The sequence below is a fragment of the Podarcis tiliguerta genome (genome assembly GCF_965153285.1).
Source record: "Podarcis tiliguerta genome assembly, chromosome: 9".
NCBI classification, from domain to species: Eukaryota; Metazoa; Chordata; class Lepidosauria; order Squamata; family Lacertidae; genus Podarcis; species Podarcis tiliguerta.
Genome location: NC_139542.1, coordinates 36683602 through 36706133, shown reverse-complemented (window position 1 = coordinate 36706133; position 22532 = coordinate 36683602). Strand labels below are relative to the sequence as shown.

The 22532-nt window shown below is 40.9% G+C and overlaps 1 protein-coding gene across 4 annotated transcripts in view; it reads left to right on the top strand.

Moving 5' to 3' along the window:
• The window catches only part of TTC29 (tetratricopeptide repeat domain 29), a 106989-nt gene that overhangs the window by 68568 nt on the left and 15889 nt on the right, over positions 1 to 22532 (top strand). For 3 of the 4 annotated variants that reach the window (XM_083457423.1, XM_083457422.1, XM_083457424.1), the window contains exons 11-12: positions 178 to 409; positions 22252 to 22352. In XM_083457423.1, the coding sequence (XP_083313549.1) occupies positions 178 to 409; positions 22252 to 22337 (318 nt within the window). In that variant the 3' untranslated portion in view covers positions 22338 to 22352. Of the gene's footprint in view, positions 1 to 177; positions 410 to 22251; positions 22353 to 22532 lie in introns of those variants that run through there. The other variant, XM_083457425.1, reaches the window with a different exon arrangement.

Sequence of the window (22532 nt, the reverse complement as noted above, 5' to 3'; positions counted from 1 at the left end):
ATGGTACAAAATGGAGTCAATAATGTAAAGCTGTAAATCCAGGGGTATCTATGACAGTTTGCCACTTTGTTGGTTCAGTATGCAACAAACTGCAACCTCTTAAAGGCTGCAAGTGGAGAAAATAAGAAATGCTGGAGTATTTGAAAACTGGAACATACCTGTCTTTTCTTTTATTAGGGTAACTACTCCAAGGCCTGCGAGTATTTTAATCAGGCATTTGCTACAGCAAATTCTCTTTCGGACTGGGCTCTAGTGAACGAGACAAAGGTATATTGTGGCATTGGGAAAGCTCACAACATGATGCTGAAATATAACAGTCACACAGTAGCTGCAGATTACGCCAACATCAAGTACCTGGTGGCCTGGAAGGAGAACCGAAGTGACATGTTCACTGACCCTTTTCCAGTTGGTAAGACAGTAGTTATGAAACGCATTAGTGCTGCATTGTCCTTATGGTTAAGTCATTTTTCTTGTATAGTTTTATTAAATTACTTGCTGAGTTTAATCCTATTGGACTAACTTTGTCCTGGGTGGAGGTAAGACTTGCGTTTGCATGAGATTTTCCAAAAAATTATTAAATAGGTCTATATACAAACACAGACAATCAAGTCCAATGGATATCTTTGCTAGAAGCTCACTGACTTTGCTTTTGATGTTATCACAATTTCAAGCTTAGAAAACATTGGTAAAATAATTTCTTTTCTTGATACATTAACCAGGCCACATTCTCACAGGAATGTAACAGCGGTGTATTATTTCTCATGTGAATCTCAGTTAAACTGTAGCAGTTGCAATCATCAGTGCAGGGAGCAGAAGACAAGCCTATGCAATGTCTCTCTTCCTTTCCCTCCTCTGCCTGCATCTCCCTCTGCCCCAAAAAGCCTTTCCAGAGGGTAGCAAGGGCCTACCAATCATTGCAGATTGTGCAGGTGGCGGGTGGGAGCATGAAATCGCCTGCAATCTGACACACAAATTCCTCTGCCTAGTTTGAAGCAATTCCCAACTCCCACTGCAGCTTGCAGAAGGTTGGATAGAACCCTTAGATATTTATCTCTTTGATATGGAAGCAGGGCTATGAAATGGCTTTTATGTAAGTGCTGGAAATATACAGTGGAAAATGTGCAGTGGTAAAGAACTCTAAAACTCTTTGTATGCATATGTGTGGGAGTGCATATAGTAGCCATCACCACAGTCGTTTCCATGGCATATTATAAGGATGAAAAAGGGGTCTGCACTCTTATTTTACCTTGTCGGCTGGAATCTGAAAGGCCTTATAGATGACTCTGTAGCGGCCAATGAGTCCTTTTAGGATAATGTATAGAAGTATTTAGGTATTCACATGCTGCATCTAAACAGTTCATTCAGAGGCAGATTTAGGGGAGCGCAACTGAGGCAAAGGCCAGCACTGGGCGTAGGGCACAAGAGCTGTAGGAGCACTGAATTCGGGTGTCGCACAGAGCACTGCTGACATGTGAGGTCCTAAGGATCGCCACTGCTTCATTTTCCACGCAAAGGCATACACATAGCAGAAGCAGGAATCAGATTTGGAGGAATCGTGAACCACAGCAGGTTGCTTCAGAGACAGTTTGTCTAAGCTGTACTGGACTGATTTGGGGTGCTGCAGATCTGACTGTTTTAAACGGCTGTAGAGAATGTGTCTGCCAAAACAAACATTTCTCCCCTGCCCTATAAAGGAAACACCAGGGTAAGGGAAAGTAGGAGGGAGAGCCCTTTAGTGACTGACAAGTCTAGCTTCTAATTTGAAGGGAATTATTTTACAGTATTAAGGCTTTCCAATCCAATCTCTCCTAGGGATGTTGAAGTGATGTATTCCCTTGTTAATGTTTGTTCTGTGCTCTTTTCTAGTTCTGCTAGTGATGCTTGCTCAGAAAATGCTGAATATTCAGCTCCTTCAACCACATTGCCACCTGTTCCCACATCAACTCCTCTCAAATTAGTTTTGCACTTAACTCACACCTAAAGTCACAGAAAGTGAGCAAAACACAAGCCTTTGAACCATTCTTCTGAAATTTTGCAGGTTACTTTCCCAGGGGCTCCTCTTAGATGCATGTTGTTTTTATAACAAAACCATTGCCCACAGAACCACAGGGAAGAAAGCAAATCCTTTTTCATTCTCCCCCTAAATTAAAAAGTCATATTTAAAGATGCCTAGCACACACAAAAAATGTGAACTTATTTGCCTATAATTTAGCATGCTTCTTACCTAGCGGCACCTTTGCAATGTATGTTATTTTCATGCAAATAGTCCATAAAACAATAGGGAAGATCAACTAAATCCATTTTAACTACCCAAAATTGTAAGGATGGCCATTGCGGGGAAATACGGCAACTAACTATCCAAAATTTTAGGGGAAATCATCTCAGCAAATTCTTTCAAAAATATAATAAAGTTAGGCAGGTGATTTTTTTGCAAAAAATATTTTTTTTAAGTGCTCAGCGCAAAAACCCTGGATCTATTTGTCTATAAGTTTTAATAGAATATTTTTGTTGAGGTAATGGCCCTCTAAATTTGGGCCATTAAGATAACAAAGGAAGTGGCTCTGTGCCAGATAACAAATGAGTGGGCCCTCTTTCCTCAACTCCCCTTAGAATGACAAAGAGAAGAGTTGAGAGAGTTATGTGAGCTAGAAGGTAGAAGCAAGGCTGCAGGTTGGGAGATAGAACCATGATTGATTTATGCTGGAATCCAAGGCTGCTGCTTTGGGAGAAGCAAGACCCTCCTGCTGTGAGTCCCTCCACCATAGGCCCAGGTTGTATATGTGTGTAAATAAACCATATATCATAAAGGCACCATAGTCTTCTGTCTCTCATTCTGAGGAGACATGAAGCTGGTTATGTGCCTGGAACTCCTGGAATTTTGCACCACATGGAAATTGGGGTAGCGTGTAACAAAATATATGTGTGCATGTAAAATGTTAATTCTATCAATGCTTAATTGTTTTTTAATGATTTCCCCCTATGTTTTAATTGCTCTTATTTTCTGACCAGGATTTGACTTCAGAAACCAAACTGGATAGCCTGTGAATCACTTTTCTGAGTCAGTTATTTCCTGAAGCACCAAATCAGAGTCCAAATTTTATCTTGTGGTTGGTGTCTGTCCCTAACACATAGTATCACTTCAATTAGAAATCCCATTAATAATAATAATAATAATAATAATAATAATAATGTTATTTATACCCCGCCCATCTGGCTGGATTTCCCCAGCCACTCTGGGCAACTTCCAACAGGATATTAAAACACAATAAAAGATCAAACATTAAAAACTTCCCTAAACAGGGCTGCCTTCAGATGTCTTCTAAAAGTCAGATAGTTGTTTATTTCTTTGACATCTGATGGGAGGGTGTTCCACAGGGCGGGCACCACTACTGAGAAGGCCCTCTGCCTGGTTCCCTATAAATTCGCTTCTCGCAGTGAGGGAACTGCCAGAAGGCCTTTTGCACTGGACCTCAGTGTCCGGGTTGAGCGAAGGGGGTGGAGACGCTCCTGCAGGTATACTGGGCTGAGGCTGTTTAGAGCTTTAAAGGTCAGCACCAACACTTTGAATTGTGTCCGGAAACGTACTGGGAGCCAATATAGGTCTTTCAGGACCAGTGTTATGTGGTCTCGGCGACCATTCCCAGTCACCAGTCTAGCTGCCGCATTCTGGATTAGCTGTAGTTTCCAGGTCACCTTCAAAGGTAGCTCCACGTAGAGCACGTTGCAGTAGTCCAAGCGGGAGATAACCAGAGCAAGCACCGCTCTGGCAAGACAGCCCACGGGCAGGTAGGGTCTCAGCCTGCGTACCAGATGGAGCTGGTAGATGGAGCTGATGAGGTGTGGTGCCTTCTAAAAGGGCACCTTGTTTGCAGGTAGTTTCATTGCTTGAAACTAAACTGAAAGCTGTTCTCCGTGAACCCTCAGGAACATTTCCATTTAGATGGGAATCCAAGAGAGTCCTAAGCTTCACATTGCAGAAACAACACTATGAGCTTTGTAGCTGCTTTAACAGAGACAGCTCACTAGGCATCTGAGCCCATAGGAAGAGAAGCTGAGGCTTCAGGTGCTAGCCATGGAGGCTTTAGAAACTGAGGCAAAGGCCAGCCAACTAAAAGTAAAGCCAAGAAGAAATAATCTGAAGTATGTGGGCTGTTGAGGTGACATATTAACTGTTCAGTCCTACAAAACAAAAAGAAGGAGTGTTAGGAAAATACCAGTAGATCAGTTTGGATGCCAATAGCAAGAAAATAAATAAGAAATTTCTGCTTTAGACCAAAATGCATTGTACTTATTCAGAAAAGGAAGGGGATTTGCAGTTGTTGGTGTGGGGGAGAAATTCCTGGTATTCCAGCAGTGTTACGGGGATAAAGAATGATTTTAATTCAAATTCATTTCTTGCACTCTGTTATTTCATCTTCTGTTTAATTAATAACCAGTTGTATAGTTAAGTGTTCCCAGCATATCTGGCATTTTTATTATTCCATTATACAAAAAAGTGCTAAGATTTACTCTCATTTTTGTCTTAATTGCAATTTATTGCCGCTTTGCTATTTTCCATATGAGCATTAAAACATCACCTATACTTACTTTATACTTTTCAATTAAATACTTTGTCTCTTTAGTTCAGCATACATTTTTAAAGTTTCTTTCATCTTTTTTATACTTCATTTATAACTTTGTCTTTACATGGTAGATCATTAGTATATTTCTTGAACAGTTTGATGCCCTCTGAACTTATAGGCACAGCACATAAAAAGAGGAAATTAGAAGATTAGAAGTATTTTTTTAAAACTTCTCTCTGATTACTGATTTGCTGCTAGTTGGTTTTTTGGGGGTTTTTGAGGTGGGGCGGATGGACTTGAAAGCTTTTATTTCATGAAAGTTCCAAAATACAGCACAACTTTTAGTTGAACTAAGGCCACAGTAGTAAGATTCTTCACGGTAACAACTATCTACGATACCAAAATTCAGCATCACATTAACAATCATACCAAGATGGCTAGTTGAAATGAAAAGGCTGTTTAAATGAAAGCAGATGCTTGAAGTAAGGTTTCCATATGTCTGGGGAAACCTGGGCATGTCCTTGGCGGGGGGGGGGGGGACATGTCCATCCAGGCAGATTTTTACATTTTAAAGGAAATGTCCGGGCTTGGGGGCGGTTAATTCAGGCAACTTGGACTTGGGCTGATCTGCATGCCACAGCTGCTGCCAGCCCAAGTCAGGGAAAGAGGCATGGGGTATTATTATTATTGCTGTTGTTTAGTCATTTAGTCGTGTCTGACTTTTCGTGACCCCATAGACCAGAGCACGCCAGGCACTCCTGTCTTCCACTGCCTCCCGCAGTTTGGTCAAACTCATGCTGGTAGCTTCGAGAACACTGTCCAACCATCTTGTCCTCTGTCGTCCCCTTCTCCTTGTGCCCTCAATCTTTCCCAATATCAGGGTCTTTGCCAGGGAGTCTTCTCATGAGGTGGCCAAAGTATTGGAGCCTCAGCTTCACGATCTGTCCTTCCAGTGAGCACTCAGGGCTGATTTCCTTAAGAATGGAGAGGTTTGATCTTCTTGCAGTCCATGGGACTCTCAAGAGTCTCCTCCAGCACCATAATTCAAAAGCATCCATTCTTTGGCAATCAGCCTTCTTGAGAGCCAGTGTGGTGTAGTGGTTGAGAGTGGTAGTCTTGTAATCTGGGGAACCGGGTTCGCGTCTCCGCTCCTCCACATGCAGCTGCTGAGTGACCTTGGGCCAGTCACACTTCCTTGAAGTCTCTCAGCCCCACTCACCTCACAGAGTGTTTGTTGTGGGGGAGGAAGGGAAAGGAGAATGTTAGCCGCTTTGAGACTCCTTAAAGGGAGTGAAAGGCGGGATATCAAATCCAAACTCTTCTTCTTCTTCTTTATGGTTCAGCTCTCACTTCCATACATCATCATCATCATTATCATCATTATTAATGAGGTTTAGTTGAAGGGCCTCACCCATGTTGACTGACTGTGCTGCATAATGCTACGCAATTGCCAGAAGAGTTGGCAATTTCCCCTTTAATAAGTTTGAATTGCACAAGTTCAGACTAAGATATTAAAATGGGGAAATGACAATGCTACACATGTGTAAGTAAACACAGAGCACCTAGCTTCTTCTGCTAAGAAAGAAAAATGGGAGTGAGTGCCTGTTACAGATGTCTTTGAAGGACACCCTTGGCTCACATGTCCTATTGCTCCGAAGACTAAACTGTATTTTGGCAACCAATGTATCCATGACATCCTAAAAATAACATTACAAAGCTACAAAGCTTGAAATTATGCCTTGTAGACATAATGGTTGTGCTGAAAGTACTGAAGGCATCATTGTAAGATCTGACAACATTCATAAGAAAAATAGGCAAGTTTTGAAGCAGTTCTAGTTGTGCATGGAACACTAGTGGGATTCTGTCCACAGCAGTGAGACCCTTTGTTCATCTTTTGGGTTCACTATATTTCCATATCTTGAATGTAACACTTGCTTAGAGTTGCCACATGTAGAGTTGAGTAAGGTCATTTCCTGAAAGTTAGGAGAATTAACAGCCACACTGATCAGGTGTATAGTCATTGAGTCTGTAGTCATTATTTCAAATGTTGTATACAACAATGAATATCTGATGGCACTAACACATGGTCCAGTGGTACCTTAGTTCTTGAACTTAATCCATTCCAGAAGTCTGTTCAACTCCCGAAACCATTCGAAAACCAAGGCACAGCTTCCGATTGGCTGCAGGAGCTTCCTGCAGTCAAGCGGAAGCTGCGTCGGATGTTAGGCTTCCGAAAAATGTTCACAAACTGGAACACTTACTTCTGGGTTTGCAGTGTTCAGGAGCCAAAATGTACGAGTACGAAGGCATTCAAGAACCAAGCTACAACTGTACAAATGCACTCATGAGCCCACTGTGTACTGGTCTTGTGTGTAGGCTCTATATTGGTCCATAGTTTTACACCAGTGTTTTTCAATCTTGGGTTCCCAGCTGTTGTTGGAGTGCAGCTCCCATCATCCCTGACCACTGGTGCTGCCGACTAGACATGATGGGAGTTGTAGTCCAACAACAGCTGGGGACCTAGGCTTGAGAAACACTGAGCTGATAATGTTGAATTGGTTGACCCATACAGGAAAGTGACTGACACCCACCATTTCCAGTTTCCTAGCTCTTTCATTTCTGTTGCTCTTTACTCTGGGAAAGTTCCAGGTTAGAAGGTAGTAGAACAAGAAACCATAGCCAACAACTAATGATGTCAGATCAGCCAGGGTCAAACTGAACTCTGAGTAAGGCAGCATTTTCAACTGTGCTTTCCTAGAAGCCGACTATCACCTTACAAGAATGAAATAATGAATATTCTGCTACTGCCCACATCCAAACCTTGTACTGGTTTCATCCTGGCATTTCAGCCCCAGAGCATACTGGGTGATGTTTAATATTTAATGATAACTGTGTTGGAGTGAATGCACAATGTACACACACACACACATATATATTATTTATGCCTCTTTTACTATATATAAATTATCTTGGATGAACCAAAACAACTGAGCTGGTTATCTAAAGTGTGATCTCCCAAAAGGCCTTGTTAAGCAAATGTAAATTGCTTGGATATTATTATTTTCAAAAGTAAAGTCACCTGGGCCAAAATATGTCTGGGATGCCTTAAAATCACCCTGTTCCCTAATTTATTGACAATTATAATAAAATACATACTTACAATGTGTAGCATTCATTTAAAATTGCAGGTACTATGATGCTAAGCAACAGGCTAGACACTTTTATTTACCTATAGTGTTATGTTAAACCACAGAGGAGATGGCAGGAAAGCTATTAATGTCATATTGTCAGCACATGGGAATCACCAAGCAACTAATCCCCATAGAGTTACTAATACTAGTACTGAAATCAACAGGTTGTTCATGTTCATGTTCTACTGCAAAGGTTTTTTCCTGATGATAATTGAAAATTTTTCTATTTGTGATTCTTAGCAACAGTCAGAAACAGAGGTTTGCGAAAGGGAAATTATGCATTTATTGCATGCACGGTACACATTTGCTGTAAATGCATACCTCATTTGATGAAATGATAATCATGACAAATAAAAAGATACATGTACAAAAGAAGGAAGAAAACACATATATGATACAAATTAAGCTTGATTTTGCTCTCTGTGACTGCGAAATTGAATAGGCATATTGATACACAGGAAATCCCATTTATAATTACATTCTAAATTGCATGTGCCTCAATCCCTCCCCCCCCCCCCCAAAAAAAAAACAGAATGTAGAACAAAAAATATTTAGATAAATGGGACAGTGAATTATGGGGATATTATTGACGCTGAAATGTGTGCTCTGGGACATAATCTAGACACCAGAAACCATTTTGGATGAAAGAGATTGGGATAAATCTCGTATGTCCACTGCATTATGTTTAACACTCTCAGAAGCTGGTATTGAGCCCTGTTATTGTGAGGTACCATGCAGTGTTAGACAAACCTTTACATACTAATTTTATTATGGGGACATTAAAGAAATTACCTCTTTGGCAGAAGGATACAAGTGGAAGTCTCACATGTCCATAGGAAAACATGGGGTTAAAGTGGACTGTATTTTAGGCTGTATTCAGTTGACTTGCTGTGTGGGGAGAGGCTGAGCAGTCCTGGCTAATGACTTGTAGGTACTGAATCCTCAGGTCTCTCAGGTGGTTTCACTCGACCAGTTTCAGCAGAATGATGAAAAGGCTGAGATAAAATAAACTGACAGTTGCTACTCATCGCAGGCAGCAAGCTGTACCCCAGCAGCTGAGACCCTGGGAGCCCTCTTTTTTTAAACAAAGGCTTTCACTGCAGTGAGCAATGAACTCCACACACACACAAAAAGGGAGAGGGAGATTGGCAGCTGGTGACCGACAGGAGGAGGGGAAGGAGGAAAACTGGGAAACACAGCAATTGTTGGCTAATTAGAAGCCGTTCCCACCTACTTAATACCAACCCATTAAGCAGAAAACACTTTTTCATCTTACTCTTCACATGACATTACTGCTTCACATGACATTATACTCCAATCAATACCCTCCCACTGGCTGCCTCAGTGCCCACAAATGAATACATTTCAGTTCAAGAATGCAGTAATTGAGTTGGGGCAATGAAATTGGAGCTCTCACAGACAAGATCTTTCTCTGAAGATACTAATATTATATTTGTGAAGCTTGGATAAAGAAATCAGATCTTCCTATTGACAGATGTCTGAAATGGGCAAATGAAAAAAGACAGTGATTAATATATTTTAACCTTTGCATTTAAAGACTGGGACAATTTCTATTTTCTGTTACTCGTTTCTCTTTTTGATAGAAATATATTGATATAAGTTTACATAAACAGCAAGCCTTCTGCAGTTTCAAGCATTATTTAATGGCAGATTGATCTTTTATTTGCAAGTGATTCAGAATAGAAACAGAGGACCTATTAAAAAACCATTCATGAAATGACAAACCCATCATGTGGGAACTTTCTTCCCAATGATGACTACCATGTAGTCAACATGCGACAAAAGCTTCAAACAAGCAGGCTGATGTGATAAGAACATGGAGTTGGATTCTTAGTTGTCCTTACAGCTCCTCCCATTTTAAAAAATCATAATTGGTAGCAATTGTTTGTATCACACTTCTCTGAATATGAGGGAAAGTAATCCTAAATTCATCTTCTCCTTGTTTGTTTAGCCGTTTAGTAGTGTCCGACTCTTCATGACCCCACGGACCAGAGCACACCTGGCACTCCTGTCTTCCACTGCCTCCCGCAGCTTGGTCAAACTCATGTTTGTAGCTTCGAGAACACTGTGCAACCATCTTGTCCTCTGTCATCCCCTTCTCCTTGTGCCCTCCATCTTTCCCAACATCAGGGTCTTTTCCAAGGAGTCTTCTCTTCTCATGAGGTGGCCAAAGTATTGGAGCCTCAGCTTCAGGATCTATCCTTCCAGTGAGCACTCAGGGCCAATTTCCTTATGAATGGAGAGGTTTGATCTTCTTGCAGTCCATGGGACTCTCAAGAGTCTCCTCCTTACCTCCCCACAATAATGGAGGAGGCTCTGATCCAGTGGAGGCTAATACTGGGAGAAGTGGGGGAAGCTATTTTAACTGATTTCCCCCATGTCCTCCAACAGCTCCCAGTGCTATCTCCCATCAGGGCCGTCTTTACCTGGGGGTGCAAGGGGTGCTGAATTCTGGGGGGCATCCGCTGCTTAAGTCACCTAAGCTCTTAACTATCTACCTGTTGTGAAATAATAAATAATTTTGATCAAGCTAGAAAACAAAATACATACATACCTAGGTGTTACCGAAATGTATACCCACTGTTTCACTGAAGGACTTTCAACTTTGTGCACTCATTTACCAAAGACGCACCAGTGGTGGCACTTGTCATTCACAATGGCGGCGCTTTTCAGACTCAACAACGGTGCTTGTCAGACTCAGCGGCACCGTGCACGCAAAATTAACTCTTACATCAAAATATTATGTTACGTATTGTCTGGGAGCTAAACTAAATTTGGGGGCGCTGGGCGGATCTTTACACCCCGGCGGCACACATGCTAAAGACGGCCCTGTGTCCCATGCTGCTATTGAAATCCTCTGGAGCTGTTTTTGAGAGGGCATAAGGGGGCTGCAGGGCAGGGGGGATTGCCTCCCTCTCCTTTCTCTCCAGCAGGAATGTTCCATAAGCCAAGTTCCATTCACAGGAAGTTAGGATCCTAGCCAATAGCCTCTTAATCTACCCTTCAGTGTGGACCTCTAATGGATAACGATTTATTGTGTGTGTGAAATTGTTTTGTTGTTTTTGCCATGCTTTGTTGTGAACTGCTTACAATATTTGCACATGAAGTGACTCTGAGTGAGTAAACTTACAAGAAAGTAAGTTCAAGTGATATTAGAGGGCTTGCATCCAACTAGGACTGCAACCCCTTGTAATTAGATACAAAAGCTACCTTGAATTCCGTAGCAATAACTTCTGAGAAAACATGCTTAGGATCACACTGCACTTGGTTTTGGAAGCCAGAGCAATGGGAATAGTTCTGCAGTTGACAGATTTAGAAAGTCTCTGCCAAAACACGTGTGGTAAATGTGAAGATACTGTGAAACCCTTCTGGCCATAAGCTGTGATTTCCCCTGCCTTTGAATTCCAGAATTCCAGAATGCGTCGGTATAGAAGGAAGGAACTTTTTCAAAGGAAGTGTTATGCTTCAGCCTCTTATGCATTTTCATTCTCTCACACAGCTCTTTTTTCCCAAAGCCACAAATTGAAGGTTTATAAATAGAAAGCATCTCATAACCCGCCTGTATCTGTCTTCTTTCTCATGTTCTTCTATTATTCCTTTTCATCAAGCTTTATTGCATGCCACTTCTTGTCTTGGACCAGACTAGGGATAGGACAGAAATTTGATTCAGTTTGCATTTAAAGCCGATCCTACCTATTTCACACTTTCCAAAACAATACTAGAACTGAAACACAAACATATTTCGTAATGTGCACGTCTCTGAATTTTGTGATGCAGTTCTCCAGTCAAACAGTGTTTACAAAAATGCATATATTAGGGCAAAGTGTGCATATAAATGAATATATTGGTGACAATAACATTAAAATGCATTATATTAAAGTGAAGTGGCTTGGGAAAATATGTGCATTAGTCAAAACTGCATACACATGGAAGTTTGGCCACTTGTGGAGCCAACATGGTTCCCAACCCCTGGTCTAAAATAATATGATGCGCTTTTAAATAAATTTACTGCTTTCCAGACAGCCCTTTTTTGTTTATCGAATGCTGAAGTGCTCTTTAGCATTATCTCAAGAACCGCTGCTTTAAAAGTGAAATGAAGTACTTACCAATGTACCAACCTTTAGCACAAGCTTTTTAAAGCACTGGGGGTGCACAAATTCTTGCTTTGGTTTTTGTTCTATTAAGTAGACTGAGCCCTGACTCTTTATCCTACTGAAACATGGTTGAATATTCTGTATATCCAAGATAAGCGCATTAAATCATAGAATTGTAGAGTTGGAAGGGACTGCAAGGGTCATCTACTCCAACCTCTGCAATGTAGGGATTTTTTGCTCAACAACCCTGAGATTAATAGTCTCATTCTCTACTGACTGAGCTATCCTCTTTGTGGCGCTGTCATAAACACACTCATTTTCTGTCAGTTTGATAGAAAATATACATGGCACTTCTGAGTCATAACCAGATATGGTGAATATGGAAAGAATCAAAGACTGGGAGTTGTGGGTTTCATTAAAAGAAGTTATCCTTTTCTCCTATATGTCAAATGTCTCTCTGATGAACTCACTGGATGGCTTTAGACAAGCTGCCTTCTTTCAAACTTGCCGCATCAACACCGCCTCATTTGCATTAATAATAATCAGGGTAGTTGCAAGGTAGATCCTCAATCGGCTCTCTCTCGAGTTTGTAAAAGTGAGCTTGAAATGGCTTACATCCAAAGTCATGTCACAGGTTCACATTTCTGTGCTAAATTCCTAAATATAGGAATATGCTTGACAGAGAAGCTGTGGCTTGAACCAGGAAACCTTTCAGAACATGGATGAAGAACCTCTGGCTCTTCAGACATTGCTGGAATACAGTTCTCTCATCCTGGAGTCTCAGCCATGCTGGCTGGAGCTGAAGAATGTTGGAGGCCTGCACAGTCCCCATTTCTGCTCCAGAATCTAACCTGGTGAGCTGCCTGCTGGGATTGTACTTGAAGTCTCAGAGCCAGGTGCAAAAGGAAAGAGTGCTGTGGAACATTGGCTCTTGCAGTTGGCAGGCAACCTTTGGATGAACAAGAACAGATACAAATGCTAGGATTCTGGCTTTCCTGCTTTGCCTAATGGGTCAGTTAAAACACCTTATTGAAATATCTCTAGCTGCCTCACACCCTCCAGGTCTAGATTGAGTTCTGTCAGTATGAGTTACTACATTGCTTGTTATGTCTATACACACGGTGCACATGCAGTCCTGATCTGGTTTTAGGGTAGAGTTTGTTAATAGTATAGCAGTAGGTTTCACACAATTACAGTGGTACCTCGGTTTAAGAACAGCCCTGTTTATGAACTATTCAGTATATGAATTCCGCAAAAACTGGAAGTTAGTAGTGTTCCGGTTAGCAAACTTTACCTCAGTCTAAGAATGGAATCCAAACGGTGGAAGGGCACCAGCAGCGGGAGGCCTCATTAGAGAAAGCACGCCTCAGTTTCAGAACAGCTTTGGTTTAAGAACAGACTTCTGGAAAGGATTAAGTTAATAAACCACTGTATTTGGCTGAGCAGATCATCATGCATTGACCCTTTTTCGGTTGAATTTCTTCCTTTGAGGCTTTATCTTGATTCCTCTTTGCTACATTCTGAGGCATGTGTAATCAGCTTAATGCAGCAACAAAATATTGCCATGAAAATACTCATTTTCTGCAATAAGCCATTTCTGAATCTTTGTATTCTACAAAGAGAAAGAAGTTGTGGAGTGATTTGTTTTTCTTTTGGAAACTGAAGAAAGCTATTGATTCAACCTAGAGTCTGTACTGTGGATTATAGTTCTGTATTTTGTGCTCTGGTCCTGGAATGCACTTTGTCGGGTTGGATGGGGGGGGGGTCTGGGAATCAAGAAAAAAGCTATAGAGTGAGGCACTTTTCAGGTACATGCTTTTTATTTTTGGTTGTGTTCTGTGGGTTGAAAGTAAAAAGGTTATCTTCAAGAGTGTTGCTTATCGCTGTGGCTTCTTAGTAACAGCATCATAACTCAGTGCAGGGGGTGGAAACCACTGGACATCTCATAGTACAGATTAATTTGGAAGGTGATGAAAAGCTTGTATTATTCTCTCCAGTTGAAAACAGCAAAAGGGAACTGCCTGAGAAAACCAATCTGAGGCCTTAGGTGTACATGCGGGGGGAAGCATTTTGTGACTTAAAACAAGGGGAGGTTAATGTGATAATTTTTGTTTATTGAATAAGAGCACCCAGGTTGATTGATACAGTAATTTCAGCTTTTGCTATGGCAAATATTTAGCTCATTATCAATTTTAATAGCATTTTGCAGAACAAGCCTTTTCTTGATATGCAGAAAATACTATTAAATTTCCCTGCATAGATACATTGTTATGACATGCAATAACTACTTGAATATAAAGGGGGATTAATAATTTAGGAGGTGTTAACAAATTAGGGCCATCATTAAAAATACTTTGAACCATTTTGTAGAAAAATCAGATTGAGGTAATGCTTTGCTCTTATGATAAAGAATTACAGCATTAATTCTGCAAAGTGAACTTATTGCTCCTATTCGTCTCCTAAACCCTAGAGCATTAAAAGACAGGAAGAATGAAATGATCATTGCATTTTTTTTCTAGGCATAACAGCTCTAATATTTCCATCACAGTTTCATAGCTTAGCCTTCTTGGATGTGCTGGAGGAAAAGCCCACCAATGTTATCTTTTCCTTTGTTTTGCTATTGCTGTTTTATGAAATCTACTCACAGTTTGTAATAACACGTTGGGAATTTTGCTTGTACAGCATTCTACACTGAATACATACTGGAATCTCTTTTAAAGTAGTTTGCTGCTTCAAATTATAAAACCTTCTTAGTTTCGTTTCTGCACTTTGCCTTGATATATTCTTTCTTTTTTATTTAATGCAAATAAAATAGAAAAGAACAATGTCAGCTCACATTAACAAAAAAAATAACACATCAATCCTGACTTAAATGTATATATTAATATAAGTAGTCCAGATGTCCAAATAGATTTCTGCATGAGATTGACAAGTATAAGATAGGTGTTTAATTGTAGAAAGGGCAGTAAGATCTTCAGACCACTGGTGTTTGGTGCATATCCTTCCAGCCTTGAAGTCTCTTTCAAACATAAGGGCTCACAGGATCCACTTTCATTGCCCATTTGTTCATCTCCATAATTTAAAAGTGTGTGAACATCCACAAATACAAATGATTTTTCCAAAACATAGCTAATACAGCTTCTAATCAGAAAGAAGACACTACAGGACACTCCCACTTCATATGCCTCAGAGAGGCGTTATCAGCATTACATCACCAGCATCTATCATAACTACACAATTTCTTTATAAATAGGCACTGTAGAGTCCTGATATGCTTGGAACATCCATTTTTGTTTAGTCTCTAGCCTAAAGAAACACTAGATACAGGTGCTAAAGTGTTTTTCCATAGATTGAGTGGAACGGAACACTGTCGTTCCCTATTCCATTCATCTCTAAGATCCTGAACATCCAATTTTATAACATTTCAATAAACATTTATAAACAGCTACTGGAACTTCAAATTTCTGTAAAGATCCCATCATTTCCTCCAGCAATGTAGGAGATACCAAGGCACTTGAAATTGACAATACATTTTTAAAAAATCATTATTAAACACCAAAAGGTGTTGTAGTTGACAACAATGCCATTCACATTAGCAGGCAAGTGATATATAAGCTCCAATGAAAAAAAAAGAAAACAAAACCCATCAATTCTTATTAACCAATCCAGTTCAGTTACCATCTAGCTCAGTGTTGTGTAAGAGTTGGGAAATCCCCAGGAAAAATTCAGAAAGCATGAGGGGGTGGGGGAGGGAGAGAGAGTGGAAGATCCACTGTGGAAGCAAATGGAGCAACCTAATTGGATGCAATCTGGTATTTTCAGATATATTTTTGTCCCCTTTGTCATTTAAAACAATATTGTATTTTTGTGCGTGTGTGCGCATGTGCATGCATGTATGTGTGTGTGCGTGCGCGTGTGTGTACACGCACGTTACCAAGAGGCCCTGCTCTAGTTTACCCACTTCCACCAGCACCACCTTTAGAGATTTTGTAGGTAGAATAGGGCATAGGACTTTTCCTGTGGTGGCATCTGTATACCATCCCCAGAGGGGTTTGCCTTGCACTTGTCTTTCAGGCATCAAGGAAATACTTTTCTATTCTCCCAGGCTTTTGCTGATTTTATACAGTTGTGGTTGTAATTGGTATGTTTGTACTGGATTAATTCTTACTATTGTTATAATGATTATGTTGCATTATTGGATGGTGGGGTGGGGTGGGGTGGGTAGGGCTCAGTTGTTCTCCTGAATTCCATCATAGGAGGTGGGCAAACATTGTCCCCATCTTTAAAAAGTGGTTGTGTGTTGCAAAAGTTATTTTTTATTTCTCCACCCCGTCAGTGACTCAGTCACTTGAAGTCACCTCAGACGGGGGAAGGCAAGGCTTTACAGCAGTCACCAAGGTTACATATTTGCTTGCAGAATGCAAGCTGAATTTAGTAGTGTACATATATCCTACCAAATAGAATCCTGCTATCTCCTAGAATGATCAGAGGATGTAAATCTTAAAATTATTGAAAACCAGAATTGACTGGGTTGTAAGCATTTTCACCATCATTATTTTCAGACTTTCACTAGTGTGTCAGTGAGAAAATTTAGGAGAACATGGTGCCATAGTAGAAGCAGCAAATCTCTTGAATTACGCCCCCCCCCCTTTCCCCAAAAAAACACTGCAGTTTATTTTTATAGCACTCTTTACGTAAAATAAAATGCAAACTGGTCTTCAGGGAGTAGTCAGCTAAGTTCAGTGAGCTTTCCTTTTGGATGACAACTCTGTAAAGTGCCAGGTTTTTTGAGTGCAGAAAATTGCACCAAAAATCTATTTCTCTCATCTGTATTGTGCTGCTGCAGTAGAGGCTGTCTTCTTGCTCAAATACCTTAAGATGCTGCTCCCAAATGTAGCCTCTGATAAACTGTCTGAGAGCCAGTGTGGTGTAGTGGTTAAGAGCGGTGGACTTGTAATCTGGTGAACCAGGTTCGCATCTCCGCTCCTCCACATGCAGCTGCTGGGTGACCTTGGGCTAGTCACACTTCTTTGAAGTCTCTCAGCCCCACTCACCTCACAGAGTGTTTGTTGTGGGGGAGGAAGGGAAAGGAGAATGTTAGCCGCTTTGAGACTCCTTCGGGTAGTGATAAAGCGGGATATCAAATCCAAACTCTTCTTCTCTTCTTCTACATGGGTAGACTTTTTCCAATATGTCCCATTGAGAACATTAGGAATAATGAAGTTTTTGTGCAGAAGACTGTGAGCTTTTCTCGGTTTTATGTCCCTTTAAGGCAGGAAAGGGCAACCCTGTGGCCCTCCACATGTTGTTGGACTCTGGCTTCCATCAGTTCCAGCAAATATGGCTGGTGCTGAGGAATTATGGAAGTTCTTGCCCAACAACAACTGGAGGGCCAGAGCTTCCCCCTGCTGGCTTTCAGACTTTAAGATTTCCCTACCTGAAATCTTCCAGTCTCCAGTGTTGGGAACTTGCCCCCCCCTCCCCGAAATAATCTTGAAAATATTGACTTTTTGTATGGGTTTCTGTAACCAATTCTGTTCAAGTTGGATTTCAATGATCAGCATAAAGTTAGTTCCATAAGGTTTTGGTTTGAGGTTTGGTTAGTGAGCAGCAGGGAATGGTTACATTGGTTACAGCATGGTTCAAATAATAAAGAATGGCAAAGTATTTTTCACTTGTATAACTTTAAAGAATTGTAAAACAGTTCTGAGATCTGCGCATGTGAAGTGTGCATGGAAGTTGCATGGTTGCCATAAAAATCTGTTGAAATAGCTGGAGCTCATTAATGAACTAATCCAGGAAGAGTAAATAACATTTCTGGCACAGCATCTGCAGAGAAGGAGGGTGAATTTGGAACTGTGATAGGTGAGAGGTCGGATAGGGATCTATAGCAGTAATGAACAAAGATCAGAGGGTGCCACATCAAAGAATATTGGAAGGTTTAGAAAATCAAACACCTGAGAGAGAACCACATTCTCAAGAGAGAGTGGAAATGAGAATCAGTAGAAATGGCAGAAGGGTATATGGAAGAGGTGCAAGACATAGCAGCACAATTTGTTGCTTACTTTGTCTATGGAAAGCCAGGCCACATCCTTTCTATTTGCTGTATTGATGAAGTGGCACATGCATGCTTTACCCTATTCATTCATCTTCCACATTTTCTAGCCTTACCTTTACATTTACCTATTTCTCTCCACTACTGTATCCTTCCTTCCACACACTTGTTTTGATTGATGGGTTGTTGCAAACGGAAGCCAGGAATATATAGGATGCTATTGTTATTGTTGTTAATGTACTTGGCATTGACTATAAATATATATCAGAATTTTATGCATCCCTAATACATTCTGTAATCAATGCATGAGCAATGTATTCTAATGCAGTGAAGTACTAGAAACCAATGTAAAACACAGAAATAGATTCTCTTAACTGTGGAGCAAAAGAATAAACCTGTTAATAGAGTAAACTCCCCTCTAGGATTGTGTATTTAACAGATGTCTACTGGATAACATATCTAGGGATTTGATTCTTTGTTTAGTATAAGTAGCAATGGGAACACAGTTAAAGGAAAGGCTAGCCTTCTTTGCTGTCTTCAGAGCAGATTGCCTTAAGAGACACTGAGACTAGAAGAGAAAAAGAGAAATTACATAGATCCAATAGGCTGAGAGGGTTCTATTATATTTCTACCTCAGAGATTGTACCACCATTAAATCCACACTTTAAGGCCATGGGAATCAGGCCAGCATGATAAAGAAGTTTGGCTAAAATGAATCTGCTATATTAGTTTTTGTGAAAATGATTAAGCTTTCTGGGTATGAGATCAGTACTATTTTTCAAACGGTCACTGTTTGGAAGCTAGGCAAATAAACCCTAATATGAGAAAGAGAATGAAAGGGAACCAGACAGAGATAAAATTGTGTACCAACATAAACAAACCACCTGAATATATTATTTGAAATAGAAAACAATGCAAGGTAATTTATTTGTACTAGCATGAAAAAACCCTTTTCTACTGGCAGGCAAAGATTTTTTAAAGTATTTAAAGTAGAGTGCCCATCAAGTAAGCATATTTATAATCAAAATCCTTAGAACGTTCACAAAAAATCCTGAAGGCAGTCAGCTCTACTCAAATTAGTAACTCAGATAAATCACCATTAATTAGCTAATATAAGCCAGCAGGTGGTTTCAAGCCCAGAGACATTCTCTGGTTATTTAAATTATGTATACTACACTACACCAAAGTTAGAGTAAGTGAAAGGGGAGCAACAGACATGAACGTTTTAAAAAAACCTGTTTAGGGGTAATACTCAACTAAAATCTCCTGCAGTCCAGATCTAGCCCAAAGGAATACAAGGCAGCTTTGACCCACCCCCATGCTCAAATTATATAATCTATGAACATGCCATAGGGACGCGGGTGGCGCTGTGGGTAAAACCTCAGCGCCTAGGGCTTGCCGATCGCATGGTCGGCGGTTCGAATCCCTGCGGCGGGGTGAGCTCCCGTCTCTTGGTCCCTGCTCCTGCCCACCTAGCAGTTCGAACGCACCCTTAAGTGCAAGTAGATAAATAGGGACCGCTTTATAGCGGGAAGGTAAACGGCGTTTCTGTGTGCTGTGCTGGTGCTGGCTCGCCAGAGCAGCTTCGTCACGCTGGCCACGTGACCCGGAAGTGTCTCCGGACAGCGCTGGCCCCCTGCCTCTTAAGCGAGATGAGCACGCAACCCCAGAGTTGGTCACGACTGGCCCGCACGGGCAGGGGTACCTTTACCTTTATGAACACGCCATGCTGCTCATATTTCAGCACTGATTATGCATGCAGTGAGCAAAGTCTGCTTTGGAAGAAAACTTGCATATATTTGTACAATGGGAAAATAACTTCCGAAATAGTAAGCAGTTTTAAAAATTACGTCACGGATACTTGAAAGATAAGGTCAGTGCAATATACCTGAGTAATCTTTTTCATTTGGATTTCCTCAGAACGTTATTCGGAACTTAACTTGGATGCAATATGTTAATGATGAAATATAAATCACATGTCCTGGTTAAAGCTGAAACAAATGTAGAATTAAAATTCAGATCTCTAATGCAGGTGTTAAGTAAACAAATATTTTATACATCAAAACTTCAGCGGATTCCAAAAGTTGGGCAAAGGGTGGAATGAGAAGTACTCCATAAAATTCTGAAGATGACAGACTGGCCCTTCTACAGCCATATCGAATATTATTATATTTCTCTACCTCTTTCTGTTCTTCTTCCTTTTTGTAATCCTCTCAGTTCTGGAGACCACACACTTGAAATTTGAAAAGCGATAGTAGTGTGAAACTCCAAGCAGCAGCCTCATATTGAAGAATAGGTATCTAGATCTTGTGGTTGGATGACTCTTTTAAAAAAATAAAAAGTGTAAAGACAAGTCTCTTGTCATTTGGCATACTGAGAGGAAAATGTATAGTCATGATTAGAAATGATGAGTGTCAGGAATAAATGGCGTGAGCATGCACAAAGCATACCTGTCTGACTAAATCTCTGTACAGTGTTTAATGAGATGATTCTACAACATCCATTCCTGCCCAAAAAGAAACACGTCTCAGGATGCCTTTGAGGAAGTTGGTGGGGAACATGAACAGGACAGTGCTACTGCACTCATGCTTGTGGGCTACTCATAAGAACTTAAGAAGAGCCTGCAGGATCAGGCCAGGGGCCCATCTAGTCCAGTATCCTTTTCCCACAGTGGTCAACCAGCAAGGAGAAATATAGCACAAGAGCACTCTCCCCTCCTATAAAAGGTAAAGGGACCCCTGACCATTAGGTCCAGTCATGACCGACTCTGGGGTTGCGGCACTCATCTCGCTTTATTGGCCAAGGGAGCCGGCGTACAGCTTCCGCGTCATGTGGCCAGCATGACTAAGCCGCTTCTGGCGAACCAGAGCAACGCACGGAAATGCTGTTTACCTTCCCACCAGAGCGGTACCTATTTATCTACTTGCACTTTTGATATGCTTTCGAATTGCTAGGTTGGCAGGAGCAGGGACCAAGCAAAGGTAGCTCACCACGTTGCAGGGATTCGAACCGCCGACCTTCTGATCGGCAAGCCCTAGGCTCTGTGGTTTAACCCACAGCGCCACCCGCGTCCGTCTCCCCTCCTGTAGTTTCCAGCAACTAGTAGAAGCATTGCTGCCTCCTACTGTTGCATCTCTGGTTGTCCTCTGGTAATATGACAAAGTCTTTGTCTGATCCAACAAGGCACTTCTTATTTTTCTATGTTTAGAAAGCAATGACACAAAAAGGGTGTTTATAGTGGTTGCTCACTTACAGTACTCCCTGCCACTACAGACTCTCCCATGTCCAAGCATAAGCACCTCCCAGAAACACTGTAAAACCTACCTCTTTAGGATCACCTTTGGGGCTGAGAGTTAAGGCAGGAAAGGTTGGGGTCACAATCCATGTGACTCCATTTCTATTTTGAAAGACTCCAGAGTGAGGACCAAGTTGCAGACGTCACGTAAAGTCCTGAGTGTGCTGGTGTGTGTGTGTGTGTGTGTGTGTAACTGGGGAAGAGAGTGTTAACTTGGCAAGAACTGATATCCAAGCTATTTTGGTCATGACTGCTGTTAGATGTGAATTTTATTTCAAGCGGCCCTCCCTTGAGCAGTAGGGACAAGTGATAACAATACTTTATAATTTTCTGGCTTTTATGAATGTTGCTTTATTTTTATGGCCTGCTTTATACTTGATAAGTGTAATTTTTATTACATGTATTATTAAAAGCCTATCTGTGGCATGTTAGCAAGGGTGACTGGTCTTTTGACATGCAGCATAGGCTGACATTAAATACTTCAACTTCTTCCGTAAATAAGAACTTGAAAGGTTGTTTTTAAAGCAATACAAGTATAACGTGTCTCTCCTGTAATAGTTTCTTCCTGGTTTATGTTGTGCTTGTATATACAGTCCTATTACATAAGTAAGGGGTTAGTTTTGCACGTCAGTATTTTACATCTTGGATTCCTAGTAAATCTCCCTTTGCTAACCTGATGCTGCAGGGATCCATATTGATCTTTTCTTTCTACATGTATTTGTGGTGTTTATTTTTTGAGATATTGGGGATTAATAACAAAATTAACAAGTGGTGAAGAATGTTTCTTTAGTACCTCGGATTACGTTCTTTTAGGAAATAAAGAGAGCGAAGGAGATGGTATAATAAAGGAATCGATTTATTCTATCACTGAGTATAAAAACATTAGCCCTGGGAAAGAACCTTCCTCCAAGAGCTTTAGCTGCCCAGTCCCACTTACGTGGCACAAAATGATTTGCATTTTTAGAGAAATTTCTGGTCTTCAGTGAGCTCTCGTGAAACATGAATAAATTGCTTTCTTTTCCTCTTTTTACAGACTTTATGAAGCTGAATCCATTAGGAGCTGAGTCAAAGTGTAATGAAATAAAGGCAACAACTGACATGATGGAAACCCCGGATTAGGTTTCCTGCTAGTCAAAGCTTAGCTGTCATGGCCTACGTGTCAAGTTAGTGGTCTTTGGGGAGACCCATGAGTACATGTGGATATTTTTTTTTAACTGCTGCATTACAGCATGTCTCTAAAGTAGGCAGAAATTAAACAGAGAAGCAAAGATTAAGAATTAAACTGAATAGTAGCAAGCAGTTCGCTACACCAAA